Below are 17,528 nucleotides of genomic sequence, written 5' to 3'. Positions count from 1 at the left end.
TCTCTATCTGTTGCCGACTTGTTCATCCCAAGCGCTTAGTACAGTGCTCTGCACATAGTAAGCGCTCAATAAATACTATTGAATGGAATGAATGAATGAATAGGGGTACAGTGAGTAGGTTAGCATTAGAGGAGTGAAGTGTTTTGTCTGGGTTGTAGTAGGAGACTAGGGAGGTAGCAGGGGGAAAGGTGATTGAGTGCTTTAAAGTCAATGGTGAGGTGTTTCTGTTTGACGAGGACCTGGGTTCTAATCCTGCTGCCAATTTGTCTGCTGTGGGACCTTAGGCAAGTCACTTAACTTCTCTGTGCTTCAGTTCCCTTATCTGTAAAATGGGGATTAAGACCGTGAGCCCCATGTGGGACAGGGACTGTGTCCAACCTGATTTGCCTGTGTCTACTCTAGTACTTAATACAGTGCCTGGCACAAAGTAAGTGCTTAACGAACACCATTTTTTTAAAAAAGGACTTACTACGTGACAAACACGTAGTGTTGGGATAGATAAAAGCTCTTCAAGTCTCACATGGACCTCCCAGTCCACGAAGCAGGGAGAATGGGTATTGAATCCCCATTTTGCAGAACGGGGAACTGAGGCCCAGAGAAGTCAATAATAATAATAATGGTGTCTGTTAAGCACTTACTATATGTGCCAAGTACCGTTCTAAGCGCTGAGGTAGATACAAAGTGATAGGTTGTCCCACATGGGGCTCACAGTCTTTAATCCCATTTTCCAGATGAGGTAACGGAGGCTCAGAGAAGCGAGGTGACTTGCTCAAAATCACAGAGCCGACAAGTGGCGGATCCGAATCAGGACTCACGACCTCTGGCTCCCAAGCCCGGGCTCTTTCCGCTAAGCCAGGCCGCTTCCCTAAGTGACTTGTCCAAGGTCACACAGCAGACGAGGGGCGGAGCTGGGATTCGAACCTCCCCTTCTCTCCCACTCCTCCGTTTCCCTGTTCTCCCCTTCCTCTCCCCCCTCCTCTGGCTCCCAACCTTCCATTCATTCAATCGTATTTATTAAGCGCTTACTATGTGCAGAGCACTGTACTGAGCGCTTGGAATGTACAATTCGGCAACAGATAGAAACAATCCCTGCCCAACAACGGGCTCACAGTCTTCCCACCCTCGTGTCCCGCGGCGGGGAGGGACCACCCGGGATCTGGGGGCGGGGGCGGGAGAGCGGAAAGACGGACTACAAGCCCCAGGATGCTCTGGGCCGGGAGGGGGCGGATCTTGGAGCGGAGCGGGCCAGGGGCAACAGTGGAGGGAGGAGGGAGGAGGGAGGGAGCGAGCCCGGAGCCGGAGCCGACGCTCTTCGTAGCTGCAGGTAGCGGGCCCGGGGGAGAGGGTCGAAAGCGGGATGTGGCTGCTTCCATCAAGGGACCGGGACCGGGACCGGGGGACGATCCTGGGGACCCGAAGGGTTGGAACGTGCCCGACCCTTTAAATACCTCTAGATGAGGAGTGGGGGGAAACCATCCCAACCGGCCTGGAGCACCCTGGGTGGGGCGGGGTTATGATGTGGGACTGCTCCCCGAAAATCAGGGGAGCAAGACTGGATTTGGGGTAACCTCGCGATCCCTGGACATGAGAGTGGGGCCCGGGGCTCCCCCCCCCCCCCCCCGCATTAATCCTCCTCAGGCCTCCTTCATCCTCTTCCAGTACCTAACCTCCCATTACACGCCCCATTAATCCCTTTTCTTACCCTCCCCCCCCCCGCCTCCATGGGATGAGCACCTAGTAGCGGCAGTAGGGTTGGGGAACTAGGCTCGTGCCTGGCTGCCTGCAGGCAGGAGGCACCCAAGGGACCGAACAGAACAAATTGGTCTTTTCCCCTGCTGATCTAAATCTGATCTCCACGACCCAGATCTGCCTCTGACCTGTCCTGGGCCCGATCCCTTCCCCACCGTTCCAGGAGTTTGGTGCCCCCAGCAGGGCTAGGGGTTAATCAAGCCTAGGCCATTCATTGCAGTACCCTCCCCCAACAGTTCTCCCCAGAGACCTGGCCTCCAAGTTTAGCCCCTCTCATCCTGGTTCTCAACTTGAGTCCTGAGGGACATGACCTCTGTAGGGCCCTGCAACCTGGACAGTTGAATCCAGGAAAAAGGAGAGCTACTGTGGCTCACAGATTCCCGTCCGGGAGCTAGAGAGGGGAGGGAACGGTGATTCCCAGGAATTCACAGTGCCCTTCTACCCCAGCCATGTCCTACAAGAACGTCCTGTTGACCGGCTGCTCCTCAGGCATCGGCCTGGCCCTGGCCATCCGCCTGGCTAAAGATGAGCTGAAGCGTTTCCGAGGTGAGCCAGGATCCTGGAGGAAGGGGGAGGGTAGTGTGGGGGGAGGGCAAATAGGGAGAGGAACCCCAAAGTCTTAGGAAAGTCTGCCCAGCGGCACCAAGGACAGCCGGGCAGCACTGTGACCTGCAGGCGCTGAGGGAGAAACAGAGCAGCTGGAGAACCTGACTCTTCCAAAAGATGCTTGAGGGTCATAAAGGCGGCTGCCTTGTTTCTGCCCCCACCTTGCCCTCGAAAAAGACTGAGATCCTTCGAGGAGCCTCACCCCCTCCTCTTCATCTCCCCCGAGGCCATCCTCTGTATTAGCAGGGAACTAGGAACACTTGGGGTAGCAGATGGCAAGCTACCCTGACACAGGCAGCTAGGGGAGAGGTGAGGCCTGAGACCTGGGGCCATTCTCACCCATCCTCTCCAGTGTTTGCCACCATGAGGAACCTGGAGAAGCGGCAGGCACTGGAGGAGCAGGCGGGAGAGAGCCTGGAGCAGACCCTGGAGATCCGGGCTCTGGACGTGACCAGTGAAGATTCCATCCGCCAGTGTGTGGCCAGTATTCCCGACCGGCGGGTGGATGTGCTGGGTAGGACAGCTACCTCTGGAGGTGGGGCTTGGTGCACCAGGCTGCCTTCCAGGACTATGGGATGTGTGTACCTGTGTACGGACGTATGTACGTACACATATACCCACCCACCCACCCCCCTTTGGTTGGGGGGAATGGGGTGGAAACTTTGCCTCTCAGGGCGGTGGGAGTTGGGGTTCACAAAGGAAAGGACCCAGAGATCCTACCCTCTGCTGCCCAGCTGGAAGATGTCAGGGAAGGTGGGTATCTCCATCATTCTTGGGAGGGGCTGGAGAAGGCTGCACAGAAGCGCTGACTACTGAGGGATTCCCAGGTGAGACTAGTGGCCTAGTGAAAAGAACAGGGGCCCGGGAGTCAGAGGTCCTGGGTTCTAATCCTGGCTCCGCCATTTGTCTGTTGTGTGACCTTGGGCAAGTCACAACTTCTCTGGGCCTCACTTACCTCATCTGTAAAATGGGGATTAAAGCCCCATGTGAGACATGGACTGTGTCCAACCTGATGATCTTCTATCTACCTCGGCACTTAGTAGAGTGCCTGGTACATAGTAAGTGCTCAACAAATACCATAAAAAAAGAGAATCACCCAGCTAGAGAACATTGGGGGGCAAAGCAGAGGAGAAGCAGGAGCAGGGAAAGGGAGAAAAGATGCTAACTCTGTGGCCCCACAGTGAACAACGCCGGCATCGGGCTGATTGGGCCAATGGAGAGCCAGAGCATCGGCACCATGCAGCGGGTCTTCGACACCAATTTCTTCGGCCTGGCACGGCTGGTGCGCGAGATCTTCCCCGATATGAAACGGCGGCGCCAGGGCCATATCGTGGTCATGAGCAGCATCCTGGGCCTGCAAGGTGGGAGGGGGCGAGCTTGGGGACTGGTAGAGGGAAAGAGGATCTGATGGGGGCGGGGTGTGTGTGTGTGTTCTGTACTGCCTAGGCCCAACTCACCCTGCCTAATCTCCTTTGCCCAGGTCTCCTCTTCAATGATGTCTACTGTGCTTCCAAGTTTGCAGTGGAGGGGTTCTGTGAGAGCCTAGCCCTGCAAGCCCTTAAGTTTGGGGTGAAGTGAGTCCTGAGACCCCAAGCTGATGACTCTTTCCCCCCACCCCCTCCTGAGACCACTGTTAGCAGGAGGGGCTGGGGAAGACCCAAAGTTGCTGGAGACAAGGGGGATTTTCCTTTCCACAAAGAGCCTGGAACACATAATAATGGTATTTAAGCGCTTACTATGTGCCAGGCACTGTACTAAGCGCTGAAAACACATCCATCCATCTAGGCTTACTCTGAGGGCCCTAGGCTTTGGGGAGGAATCAACCCTAAATCTGTGTCCTTTTCACTGTTGACGGACAGCATTTGGGGCCAGAGCGGGGTCACTTTAGCCTCATTTTAAGAAGGGCCCAACTCAGCTTCTGGCACATATCGGGGTAAACAAAGATATCTGAGCTTGATCATATACCCCCACCCCAACAAACACACCCCCACCCCATTTAAAGGGAGACTGAGAGCTATGAGGGAAACCAATTTTGAGAGCCCTCTATTTGCCCAGGGGGGTGGGCAGGGGAGGGTCCAGAAATGGGGTAGAGGGATGTTCAAGGGATCCCCATATCTGCCCTCCCCCAGCATCAGCCTCATTGAGCCAGGCCCAGTGGTTACGGAGTTCGAGCGGAAGCTGTATGCAGAAGCTGCTAACATGGACCTGTCAGGCGTGGACCCCGAAACCCTTCAGATCTTCCAGGGTTTCTACATGACCTACTCCAAGGAGGTTTTTTCAGTGCTGGGCCAGACCCCGGAGGAGGTGGCTGAGGTACACACCGCCCTCCTCCCTCCTCCCCCTCTACCCAGGATTCAGCTCCTGAGTCACCCCAATCCCCTCCAGCCCCACTGCCCACCCAGGGCATGGGATGGGCAAACCGGGGGACTGCAGGTTCCTCTCCTGCCTGTGGGGGAAACTGAGGCCCTACCCAGGCCTGGAGGTCCAGGTTCCTGTGTTCCCCCCTCCCATCACCCTGACAGAGCTGCCCCCTCTCCCGCCAGCATGTGCTGAAGGTGATCGTGGCGCCCAGCCCACCCTTCCGCTACCAGACCAACAGCGTCTACACCCCCCTGACCACGCTCAAACATGCCGACCCAACGGGCAACCTGCCCATCAGTGCCTTTCACCAGCTCATCTTCCAGCACGATCGCCTCTTCAAGGCCAGCCTGAGCCTGCTTAAGATGCTGCAGTGGCGCAAGCGGCGGGATCTGGACTACCGACGGCCCCAGGCCTGACAACCTCCCCACCCCCAGTACCCCTCAGCCCCCATAGCTTCAGTGTTATCATTGCCTCTGTGTGACTTGGGAGGGCCTTATTTATAAGGGGCAGTCCCCTCCACCTCTTGGTTGGGAGCTGCTCCCCTCAGCACAGGGGGTAAGGGCAGTCAAAGGAGCTCCTAAGAAAAAGGACCAGGCTGGCCCTGCCCTCCCTGGGCCCAGGCCCCAGCTGAACAAACAAACAGCTCTGGGCCCTGGGGGGGGGGGGGGGGGGGTTTGAGGGGGGAGGTGGAGAACCAGCTGGGAAGGGAGAGGAAGGCTGGAGGCAGGATCTGGACCATCCCAGGTGCTGCTGTGGTTTCAGCTGTGAGCAGGTGGAACTGCCACCTGACCAAGTCAGGTGCCCTGGGGCCCCTCCTAGAAATGGAGGGGCTGCAGCCACCAGATTTATGTGAGGTGGAGCTCTGGCAGGGCTGATGGTAAAGGGACCATGGTTCATTCACAATAAATGTCAGTGTGTGAAATGAAGACTCCCACCTCCGCTGATCCTCACCCACCATGGGTTGGGGAGGGAGAAAAGGCCAGGTAGATGCTGTCTGGCCAAGGCCAGGGGAAGTAAGTGTGCGTGTGTGTGTGCCTCTGCAGTGGTCTTGGCAGGATGGCTGATTCCAAGGGGCATGGGGTACAATGAGGGCACACCAGAGCACTGCTTAGCAAAAAGAGGGTGATTATTGTACACCAGCAGGTGCTAGCACACAGTATAGTAAAGAGCGCGACCTGAGGGAGCAGGGGCCGGAAGAACAGGAAGAGAGGAACCCCACCGAGGTCCGGGACAATAACTTAAGCAAAGAGGGGACGGACCTTCGTACCTAGACAACTGGACCCTTGGCAAGGAAAGGAGAGGCCCAGTTTGGGGGTGGGAAGGGAGGTGTCTGACCATAAGAATGAGCTGAGGGGAGACAGAACCCCTGCACCCCACTCATTGCCCCAACCCCACCCCCTATCCCCAAAGTGGCAGCCCATGCAGCTGCACCCTTGCCTCCAGCCGCTTTCCTGCCAGGACAGAGAATGCTAGAGGCCCAGAACCTAACCCTGCTCCCTCCCCCTGTATAGCCAGCTTGGCCCCAATGTGGGCCCTGGTGAGGCCCTAAGGAGGAGTCTGGGGGCTGTAACAGAAGGGAATGAGGCCTAGCCCCACCCCAGCAGTTTGGTCCTTCCAAGGCCCAGCCACCCATTCAGGTGAAGGAGAGGGGAATGGGTGATAGGGAGGGGGTGCTGGTCCCAGCAGGCCTGGTGCACGACTGTGGAGACGTGCAGAGAGAGGGAGGGGAAGAGTGAGAACCAAGCCATCCCAAAAGTGCAAGGAGGCTGGGGACCAACGGTGAAGTCAGTTTTGGGGGTGGGGAGAAGGGAAGGAGATGGCCCCAACTCAAAGCAGGGGGGAGGGAGCCGGGGGTTCCATGAGACTCTGGAATGAGGGCCCCAGCCAGGGGGAAGAGAAGGAGTTCATACTGTCCAAATCCCGGGGATGAGGGCCAGCAGCAGCAGGGGTCCCATCTGGCCAAGCTTAGAGAATCTGTCATCCATTGGCTGTCTTGTTGCCTTTGGATAGGCCTTCCCGCAGGCCCGATTCTGTCACCCTAGAAGAGGGAAGAAAGGGAGAGGGAAGAAAGAAGGGTCGAGGGGGCTGAGGGGCAGTGACTTGCTTGGCCTCAGTGGCCACCTTCAAAGAAATTGAATGTCAGCCCCTGACCCTGGAGGCTGGTCCAGTTCCTGGCTCAGCAGGGAAGGGAAGGGTGGGGGGAGAGATGTTACTGCACAAGGCCCCAAGGGCAGGTTCAGTCCAGGATTCCCAGGACTCTCACATCTGGAATAGACCCAGCTTGACGGGGGAAGGGTAGGGGGAGGTCATTATGGATCCAGGGGGCCAAGGATCTCACAGCTCTCCACCCATTCTTCTCCCTGCAGCACAGCCCTCTCCCTGCTCCTCCCCCACAGCCTGGCTCACACTTGGTCCATCTGAATGTCGTCCTCCTCATCCTCTTCCTGGGGCAGCTGCAGGTAGGGATTGTTGGAGGCTGGGCGGAACTTGTACCCCGTCAGCACGAAGAAGACCAGCGTGGACACCTCCACCAGCAGCTGGAGTAGAGGAGGCCGGGGGCATCCCCGTTACTTCATACGGTGACCCAGCCCCAACGCACTCTCTCTGCTCCCACCCCAAGTCCTGTCAGCCACAACCACCTCCTCCTTGCAGCAGGGAGCCAGGCTGTCCCGGGCAGGACAGGGCCACCACGCATTGTGCTCTCCTGGGCATCCCTGCAACCCACTCACATTATAAAGCCACTGCCACTGGAAGGGGACAATGACTCGAAGCAGGATGGCAATGATGCGGGTGAAATAGATGTAACACACGATCTGTGGGGGGAAAAAGAAAAAGGAAGGGAGGGAAGGGGAGGGCGACACGGTATACCAGGACCGTGGCTGCTAGGAGGAAGTGAGGTTGGAGGCAGTGCCAGCCTGTTCTTTGGAAGCTCACAGCTTAATGGAGGTAGACCATCGGACAGAGACTGCCACCCGGCAGCCTCATCAGCCAGCCGGAGAGGGGCTGGTGGCATCAGCACCCTGAGCCTCCCTGCTCTTACCACCACCTGGCGCACAGACCACATACCATGACGTAGTAATGGCGGAACAGCTTCAGTTTTGCCAGATTCATAGCCACTGCAGGAGAAGGAAAGTGAGCGTCAGGGCTGTGGACAATGTCCCATGGAGCATGCTGGGCAGAGGGGGTGACAGGAGATGATGAAGATGATGGTATTTGTTAAGCACTTACTATGTACCAAGCACTGTTCTAAGCACTGGGGGAGAGACAAGGTAATCAGATTGTCCCACCTGGGGCTCACAGTCTTAATCCCCATTTTGCAGATGAGGTAACAGGCACAGAGATGTTCAGTGACTTGCACAAAGTCACAAAGCTGACAAGTGGAAGAGCTGGGATTAGAACCCATGACCTCTGACTCCCAAGCCCATGCTCATTCCACTAAGCCATGCTGCTTCTCTCTAAGCGGTTAGGGAGAGACTGAGAGCCAAACAGCGGAGACTCACCTTTTCCATCCATGTTGGATGCCTCTTGAAGATGGCGAATGGACCTGCCACAAAACAGGGGTCGGGGGGAGGGGGAGGTATCAGAGGGAGAGGAAGGTATCAGAGGGAGGGAAGCTCAAGGCTGTAGCAACCCCAACCCTCTCCCTCAGGGACATTCTACCAATTCCCTGGCCATCCTTCTCTAGATCCTCCAGGGGGTGGATCCAATCAATCAATAGTATTGATTGAACACTTACTGCAGAATACTGGACATGGGAGAGTACATATGAGTTGACAGACGTGATCCCTGCCCTTGAGGAGCTTACAATCTAGTAGGAGAGGCAGACATTAAAACAGAGTACTGCTAGAGGGAAGCAATAGAGTGTAAAAGTAAGAGAGAGAAGGAGAGAGAAGGAGAGAGTGTGTTTGTCTCTCTCTCGGGTTGAGGGGATAAGGAAATGCATGAGTACCCGAGTACTTAGGTAGTGCAAAAGTTACCTCATTTGTAATGGGGATTAAATACTATTCCCTCCTACTTAGACTGTGAACCCCATGTGGGACAGGAACTGTGTCCAACCTGATTAGCTTGTATCTACCCCAGTGCTTAGTACACTGCTTGGCACATAGTAAGTGCTTAACAAGTACCATTTTTTAAAAAAGTGCTGAAGCAGTCATAGATGGGGTAACAGGGTGGGATGATGAAAGGTTATCAGGAAAAGCCTCCTGGAGAAGTTGTGATTTCTCAAGGGCTTTGAAGATGGGACAAGCAGAGATTTGCTGGATGTGAAGAGGAAGGGAGTTCCAGGCAGGAAGCAGAGAAGAATAGGCAACCTCTGGAGGGTTTTGAGTGGGGAGATGTGGATAAAACCACTTTGGGGGCCCAGCAGCGAGCTGACAGAAAATGGGGGTGGAAGCAGGCCAGGTAGCTCCCATTCTCCTGTTCTTTCCTGGTCTGGGACCCAGACTCCTCTCCTAATAATAATAATAAATAAATAATAATAATAATTGGGGCATTTGTGAAGTGCTTACTATGTGCCGAGCACTGTACTAAGCCCTATGGTGATACAAGATTAATCAAGGAGAAGCAGCGTGGCTCAGTGGAAAGAGCACGGGCTTTGGAGTCAGGGCTCATGAGTTCGAATCCCAGCTCTGCCACTTGTCGGCTGTGTGACTGTGGGCAAGTCACTTCTCTGTGCCTCAGTTCCCTCATCTGTAAAATGGGGATTAAGATTGTGAGCCCCACGTGGGACAACCTGATTCCCCTATGTCTACCCCAGCGCTTAGAACAGTGCTCGGCACATAGTAAGCGCTTAACAAATACCAACATTATTATTAACATTATTACAGTCCCTGTCCTACACAGGGTTTACCATCTAAAACGCAAAGCGTACCTTTCCCAGAAGCTTCTTGGGACAAGACCTTGGGATCTCTGCTGTGGTGGGTGCTACCCTGGCCTAGAGACCCAAGGGGCTGGGCAGTGGAAGGGGGAGGGGGTTGGGGCGGGGGGAGGGCTGGGCTCACCACACCACAGGTAAGAGGATGGCCCCACAACAGATCAGATCCACCAGAAAGAGAATCTCCTTCCAGAGGGCATAGTCACTGGTGCCCTCCTCTGTGGATTCAATGATGATATAGGCAATGTTGGCCAGGACCTGGGTGGATACACAGAGACCCAGAAAAACCAGATTAGTGTGCTGCTACTCCCACCAAGAAAGATGAGAGACCCCAGCCCCCCACCAACCATAGCAGGCCCGACCACTCTATGTGGGACACAGGCAGCCCCGCGGGGTGGAATCCAAACTGTAAAGACTCCCAACCAGCCCTAGTCTTTCCTGGTCCTGTCTAACCCAGTCCCATTTCCCTTCCATCCTGGGCTCCAGCTCCCTGAGTAACCCTATCTGCCCTTGTCCTCTAGGATTTCTGGTCTAAGTTGCAGGGCTTGGGTTTTTTTTTTGCGGGGGGGGGGGGGGGGGGAGGGGGGCAGGGCGGGGAATGTCTCCATAGCGACTTTCCCTCAGGGCCAAGTCAAGCAGGAGCTGGAGCGGGATGCCTTGGGTGGCAAGCTAGATTTCTGGCTTGGAGAGGACTTTGTCCCCTTTCCCCTTCAGGAGAGCAGCAGTCTGGGGGCAGAGATGAAGAAGCAGCATTTGAATGGGGATTGGGGGAGCCAGGACCAAGGGCCCTGGAGCGAGGCAGTACCTGCAGTGGGATGACAATGATGAAGACTTTCTTCTCTTTGTCAGACAGGATGTACTTGACAAAAGTCCAGCCAGTGCCGATGAGGACAATAGTGATGAAGAGAAGGGCACCCTTCAGCCTGCGGGGGCGGTGGGATTGGAGCAGAGTAGGGATAGGGCGCTCTCCCCTCCCTTGAGCTCACTAGCCCTCACTGCCACCCCCACCCCTCCAGCCCAGCCACTCCACCTGAGATTTCCTTCTCTTCCTTCCACCACCCCCAGACACTCACAGATGGGTGATGTAGTACATGATGGCCAGGCCCTCAATGGGATGGCCCTGGTTGTTGATGAAGTAGTAGTTGATCTGGAGAGAAAGAAAGAGAGAGAGAGAAAGACACAGAAATCCAAACTATGTCCTGGGGTGATGACAAGCCTGGGGTGGCGGGGTGGGGGCGTTAAGGAGGCAGGAATGCTGTACAAAAAGGAACAGCCTTGGTTTCTCTCTTTGGAATCCCAGACACTCATCTCCCCTGCACTTCTCCTAAGGAGACTCAATGAGATTGGGCAGGGGGGTCCCCCCTTCACCTTCCCCAGCTCATGCCAACTGGCATCCCCAACTCCCTGTCTACTCCTCAAAACAGACCCAACCCAACCTTTCCTTGATGGGAGATTGAAACCACCAAAACCGGGGGGGGGGGGGGGGGTTAGAGGGGTTGGGGGGGGGACAAAAAGAGAAACATCCCCTGCCTCATCCCCAACTCACACTCCGGAAGAGGAGAGAGATGCTCTTAGTGAAGGCCAAGGCTGCCATCAACCAATGGATCTTGAAGATGTTGTGCCTGAAGGGAGGAATGAGTGGGGGGCGGGGGGACAAGAGAACTGCATTCTGGGAGCTCTGAATCCTAGAAAGGACTCGTGAGCTTTGGAAAGGGCCTGGCAGTGACTGGGTCGGGTGCAAAGCAATACCTGTGCTTGCAAAGGATGGAAACCCAGGAGGAAGCCGCCCCCAAGAAGCAGGCAGCCATGACCAGGTACAGCTTGAAGAGTGGGATCTCAGCCGCGGATAGGAAGCCCTCAGGGTTCTTCTCCCGGATCATCACCTGGAAGCAGGGGTGGGAGGGGTGGGAGGTAAGTCTGCCCCAGGAGAGACCCGCCTCTCAGAACCCTCCCCAGCTGGGTTCTGAGTCCCAGACCTACGCTCTGTTCTGGAGCGGTCTGGTTCTGGAGCCGGACCTACGCTCTGTTCCCCCTTCCCATAAAGCACAGGGAGGTGAGAAAGGGGACGGCCTGGCTGAGGCTCTTGGGATGAACATTTTCGGGGTCCAGAGGGTCAGAAAGCCTGGGAGGAGGCCTGGGCACTCACAGTGATGTTGTAGGGCTTCTCCTGGCCAGGATTGATGTTATAGCAGTTGTGGAAGTTGAGGTTGTAGAGTCCTTCTGCCTGGGAGCTGATCACCAGGTGGAACTGGGCCGGGAAGAGGTCAGATGGGGGAAGCGGCTCACATACCCCTTCCCCACCACACACCAAACAGCCCCCTCGGTGGACCCGGGACTCTCTCAGCCAGGGAGGTTTGCTTTGTCCTCTAGGGCAGGTGTTGGTACCCCAAAAACCCTTGAGATGAAGACAGGCCTGTTCCCTGACCCCTCCCAGACTCTGGTCTTGGTGGGGGGATGATGAGAACCTCCCCCAACTCCCCCTCCTACCCCGGAACTTACACTGAAGTTATAGGAATTGTTCAGGTGGCCCAGGGCCAACACCAAGTCCCCTTTCCCACTGGCCACCTACAAGGAGAGAGATTCCAGCAGGCCCTCAGGTTCCCTCCTCCCTCCACCTGGAGCCCCAGCAGTGGCTCCGGCTCAAGCCAGGTCCCAACCCCGCCTGCCCCCTCACCTGGCTCTCTGCCTCTTGTCCCGGCTGTAGTTGCTCCCCGGAATCTTGATTAGGTCCATCGGTCCCTATGAGACAGATACAGGGCTACAGCAGGGCAAATGGAGACTGGAGGTCTCAGGGCTGTTCGGCCACCCATGGGACCTTTCCCACCCATCCCCCACCAACCCCTACATCGCCAGGCCCCTGGGGAAGAGGGGCCCTAGTCCAACTCACCATTGCCCCATTGGGGCTGGGGGAGCTTCCTGCTCTGGGATTCGGCAGCCACATCCCAGCCCTCAGGGAGAAGCCCCGAGCGTATGTGCAGCTTCTTCTGTACCCCAAATTCGTGGACTTGGACCCTGGGGGAGGGGAAAGCCACGGGCTACAGAGGCCAAGAGGAGCGGGAAGAGCAGGCCTTTGGGGGACAAAGTTGTCCTTTCAGCTCCCCGGGCCCAGGGCTTGTGGTCGGGGAGTCCCGATCTCCTGGGGCCTCCGGGCGCTAAACTCTTGGGGTCGCTTGGGATGGACCGCCTGGACAGCCGGGGAACTGCCCCGGTCCACTTGGCCAGGCCTGCCTCCTGGTTCTCAGCCCTGATGGCAGCAAGGGGTCCACCCAGGCCCCGCTCACCGCTTCTCCTTGATTTTGATGAGGAAGAGGATGAGCAGATTGCTGCTGTTCTTCTGATCCAAGGCACAGGTGTGGGGCTCGGTGGCCTGCAGGGGGTGGGGAGTCAGATGACTGTAGAACAGGGGGAGCCCTGGACCCCAAGGAGTAGGAGGGTGCCTAGGTGTGTCTCTGGCCACTACCCCCAAAGAGAGGAGGGGCTCTAGAGGGAGTGGTAGGTGTAAGGAGCATAAGGAGGGACTCTAGGGAAAGCCTGGTTTAAAAAGCCCTTAGGCTGAGGAGAGGGCATTCCCGTAACTCCCCCTGCAATTCCATCAGATTCCCATTCAGGGCACCCAGGTCTAGACCAGGCCTGTCTGATGCCAAAGAGGTGTTCCTCCCCCATGGTCTGCTCCTACCCCCTTTTCCCTCTACTCCAAGTCCACGGTCTCTGGGTCAGTGAACACAAATAGGTGAGAAAAGTGAAGACATGCCACAACTTTGGGCCATCTTAAAGTGAAAGTTGGACTGTGTCTCCCCCCGGCCCTTGCTCAAGTAGCCCATGTCAACCCTACTCAAATGAACCCATGCTCTGCCTAATGCTCATCCACCCAGATTTGGGGTTGGGGGAGATACTGTCAATCCCTGGGAGTTCCTCCACCCAAGCTCACCATATAGGAGCGGATGCTGTCGGGCTTGACTCGGGACAAGCTGAAGCCAACCTGTGCAGACGGAGAGGGTCAGCGTGCAGGGTCCAAGCTGTCTAATCCCACCAAGCATTGCAGGCCTCCTCTCTGCAGCCTGAGGTCACAATTTAGAATTGCCAAAACACTACTCCTTGCTCTTCTCTGACATTCCCCCATCCCCCATTCCAAAAAGCCTCCACCAAACCCTCAATGGTATTTACCGTGCACTTCCTGTATGTTGAGCACCTGAATGAATCAGTCAGTGGTATTTATTAAGCACTTCCTGGGTGCAGAACACTGGACTTAACTCTTGGGAGAGGATGATCCAAGAGATTTGGTAGAAATGCTCCCCACCTTCAAGGACTTTACAGTCCACCGGAGACAGGTAGACACTAGGAAAAATTATGAGTCCCTTTCCTCCTTTGACTCCCTCCTTGGTGCTTGCCCCCTTCTCCAGGCAGCAGGCCAGCAGGGATGACCGTGGTTCAGAAGCTCCACCCCCTCCCCACCCTCGGGCCTCATCCCTGAGTGGAACCCTCACCTCATTGGCCTGGCCCGCCTGGTCAAAGTCGAATTGCAGCCGGCTGAGGTTGACCTCCAAGGTGCCATTGGCATAGAAGCCAAAGCTGTTGAGGTGGATGGCAGCTCGCTTTTCCCCCTGTAGAAGCCACAGCCATCAGGGACCTGTTCCCTTTCCCCTCCCCTCCGAGGGCCAGGCCCCTGCCAGTCCCTCATTTTACACCCACCCCAGAAACCACCTTATCATGGCTCAGCCATGCCAAATGGATCTAGGCTGAAGAGAGGGTGGGCAGATCAGTGAGGGGACAGATGTGCCAAGAGGGTCACTGGATTGTGGGTTCCAATGCCAGGTCTCAATATTGCAGACAAGGTGATAGGAGGCATTTATCCAGATAATTCCCACCCTGCCAACACAGCATCAGGGTCATATCTGTGATGGGAACAAAACCCCCTTTCCAGGGTTCACAGAGTACGAGGGCAGATCAGGGATTACCGCGGAGTGGAGTTGCCCCGCAAATACCTGGGGAGATTATGGTGGCGAGAGGAGAAAGATGGCAGGGAAGAGACACCCCTAAGGTAACCTTTCTGTTCCCCAAAACCCCGACATAGGAAGGTGCAGGGTGAAGACAGGGAATGTGCGGGGTTGATAGAAAGGTAACTGTGGGGACCCATCGGACATGGCATTGTTACGTGTTGGAGGCCCTCGGTTGATAAATGGCTTGACTTTCAGATGCAACTGGCCTCAACCCCGGGGGGAGTCCTATCTGCCCCGGGCCCTATAGTCCCCTCTTGGGGCCATTTTCCAGGGACAACCAGTTTATCAGCTCCACAACCCCTCATTTGAAGGACAGGTGGGGATGGAATCTGGAAGTAGGGCCACACACTGATGAGGATATTAAGAGAGTTTAGGGCGAGATGACAGGGGGAGAAGAGCACTCAAGAGAAGCATGGGCTCCTAATCAATCAATGGCATTTATTATGTGCTTACTGTGTGCTGAGCACTGCACTAAGCACTTGGGAGAGGATAATACATTTGGTTGGTAGATGTTTCCTGTCCACAGTGACTTAGAGGGGGAGACAGATGTGAAAATAAATTACAGATAGAAGAAGAGGCAGAGTAGAGCATGGGCCTGGGAGTCAGAAGGACCTGGATTCTAGTCCTGGATCCACCAACTGTTTGCTGTGCGATCTTTGGCAAGTCATTTAACCTCTCTGGGCCTCAGCTGCCTCATCTGTAAAATGAGGATTATGACCGTGAGCTTCATGTGGGGCATGGGCTGGGTCCAACCTTCTATCTACCACGGCAAGTAGAACGGTGTCTGGCACATGGAAAGCACTTAACAAATGCCATTTTTTTAAAAAAAGATATGAACATAAAATATGGATATAATGGGGCTGGGGATGGTGAATGCCAAAAGTGCTTAAGTGCCTAGCTGACACAGAGGGGAGGGGGAAAGAGAGGGTGGGAGGACAGAGTGGCTAACCAGGGAAGAGTTCCTGGGTGAGATGTTATTTTTTAAGAGGGCTCTAAAGATGGGGAGAGTGGTGGTCTGTCGAATATAATAATCATGGTATTTGTTAAGCGCTTACTATGTGCCAAGCACTGTTCTAAGCGCTGGGGTAGATACAAGGTAATCAGGTTGTCCCACTTGGGGCTCCCAGTCTTCATCCCCATTTTCCAGATGAGGGAACTGAGGCCCAGAGAAGTGAAGTGATTTGCCCAAAGTCACCCAGCTGACAAGTCCCAAGTCCGAGCTCTTTCCACTAAGCCACGCAGGGGAAAGGGGTTCCAGGCCAGATGGGGGAAAGAGTTTCCGTTCCACCAGTTACGGAAGGGGGTGATGGTTGCGAGAAACAGGGGGTTAGTGAGACTGGACGGCCCCACGTTGGTGGCAAATGAAACAACAAACCCTAGGGGGTCGAGATGGAGAGTTAGTAAGGATGGTGGGATTTTTAGAAGAAACTTAAAGTGGAGGGAAGATTGGGCCAACCCACTGGGGACGGCAGGGGAAGTTGGAAGGATCCATTCGCGGAGGGGGTGTCCCAGCACAACGGTTCCGAGCCCCTTACCGTCAGCTCCAGCAGGTGGATTCGCGCCGAGCAGCCCTCCACCAGCAACAGCCCCAGCAGGAGCAGCCGAGCCACCTTCTCCGGGGTCTCACTCCCGAGACCCCTCCTCCCGCTCTCGGCCATCGCTGGAACGGCCGCTGCTTCCAACCCCGCCCCACGGCCTCAGGCCGCTCCCCAAATTCGGGCCTGAACTCCCCGCTGTCTCGGTTCACTTTGGCCACTCACCGGCAGAATCTCAAACATCCACCCGCCCACCACCAGACAGGCAGCATTAAATATCCAATCAGAGTCCTCCACCCCCTTGGCTTTACCCACGATCTGAAACTAAGGAGGAGCGGTAGGCTGTGACCTGACAGACGAACATTCCAACCAATGTTTACTCTCCCAGAAAAGGCGGAAATTCCCTGCCCACTAATAATTGAAACTACATTTCCCGAACGACGTTGGCATGGAAACGCTCGCAGAACTACATTTCCCAGGATCCGGGGGGGGGGGGGGGGGGGGGGAGATCTTCGCTTCCTAGAAGCGGGGCCACCAATTCGCGGACCCGAAGACGTGGCCCTTTTGGATCCGAAGCTTGATCACAAACAGAAACTGCTGTCGGGGTCGTTCTTAGCTACCCGCTCTTATCGCGTCCACCGTTTATCGGTTTCTCAATCTCCTTGCCTGCCACTCCCCCCACCCCTTTCAGTATTCCTGATTTACCAGCCTCTTCTGCTCTCCAGATGACGTCCAATTTCCCTCGCCCTTTAACGTTCCGGTTCCCTCAACTCCCACATAGTAATAGTATTTAAGCATCCGCTGGAAGTAATGCGGTGCATTAAGCGCTGGAAGAATATACGAGGATGTAAGCCCATTCATCCATTCATTTATTCAATCGACTGTGTGCAGAGCACTGTACGAAGCGCTTGGAAGAGTACAATACCACAATAGACCCTTTCCCTGCCCGCAATGAGTTTACAGTCTACAGTGGGGGAGACAGACATTAATAAAAAATAAATAAAATTACAGATACTTAATAAGTGCCTTAGGGCTGGGATGGGGAAAGAACAAAGGGAGCAAGTCAGGGTGATGCAGAAGGGAATGGGAGAAGAGGAAAGGGGGGGCTTAGTCAAGGAAGGCCTCCTGGAGGAGTTGCGCCTTCAATAAGTCTTTGAAGTGGGGGAAAATAATCATCTGTCGGATTTGAGGAGGGAAGGCGTTCCAAGCCAGAGGCAGGGTTTGGGCCAACGGTCGGCCGCGAGACAGGCAAGATCGAGGTACAGTAAGAAGGTTAGATTAGAGGATCGATGTGTGTGGACTGGGTTGTAGTAGGTGAGTTGCAAGGTGAGGTAGCAAGGGACAAGGCCTCCTGCCTCCAGGACGTCTCCACCTGGATGTCGGCCCCCCACCTAAAACTCAACATGA

The 17,528-nt window shown here is 55.5% G+C and overlaps 2 protein-coding genes across 3 annotated transcripts; one reads left to right on the top strand and one right to left on the bottom strand.

Moving 5' to 3' along the window:
* Positions 1-1,268: 1,268 nt before the first annotated feature.
* LOC100074431 (retinol dehydrogenase 8-like) lies at positions 1,269-5,181 on the top strand. Of its 2 annotated transcripts, XM_001505996.3 has the most exons (7): positions 1,269-1,324; positions 2,197-2,295; positions 2,708-2,869; positions 3,537-3,716; positions 3,836-3,929; positions 4,485-4,668; positions 4,899-5,181. In XM_001505996.3, exons 2-7 carry the CDS (start codon positions 2,199-2,201, stop codon positions 5,130-5,132), a joined length of 951 nt encoding a protein of 316 aa, XP_001506046.1. In that variant the 5' UTR covers positions 1,269-1,324; positions 2,197-2,198; the 3' UTR covers positions 5,133-5,181. The 2 variants fall into 2 exon arrangements, with proteins under 2 accessions (XP_001506046.1, XP_007670893.1); XM_007672703.2 differs by having other exon boundaries at positions 4,485-4,992.
* Positions 5,182-5,824: 643 nt separating this feature from the next.
* Positions 5,825-16,351, bottom strand: GPR108 (G protein-coupled receptor 108). The gene is made up of 18 exons (XM_029052047.2): positions 16,122-16,351; positions 14,074-14,190; positions 13,518-13,568; positions 12,871-12,956; positions 12,477-12,601; positions 12,264-12,328; positions 12,089-12,154; positions 11,736-11,837; positions 11,339-11,472; positions 11,136-11,211; positions 10,663-10,736; positions 10,395-10,512; positions 9,717-9,847; positions 8,217-8,260; positions 7,783-7,832; positions 7,446-7,529; positions 7,123-7,253; positions 5,825-6,754 (listed from the first exon to the last, which is right to left on the bottom strand). The coding sequence occupies exons 1-18, from the start codon at positions 16,242-16,244 to the stop codon at positions 6,694-6,696; spliced, it is 1,638 nt and encodes a 545-aa protein (XP_028907880.1). The 5' UTR covers positions 16,245-16,351; the 3' UTR covers positions 5,825-6,693.
* Positions 16,352-17,528: the final 1,177 nt, after the last annotated feature.

Source organism: Ornithorhynchus anatinus, chromosome X1 (assembly GCF_004115215.2).
Source record: "Ornithorhynchus anatinus isolate Pmale09 chromosome X1, mOrnAna1.pri.v4, whole genome shotgun sequence".
NCBI classification, from domain to species: domain Eukaryota; kingdom Metazoa; phylum Chordata; class Mammalia; order Monotremata; family Ornithorhynchidae; genus Ornithorhynchus; species Ornithorhynchus anatinus.
Note: the sequence above shows the minus strand (reverse complement) of the source record. Positions and strands in the feature narration are given on the sequence as shown.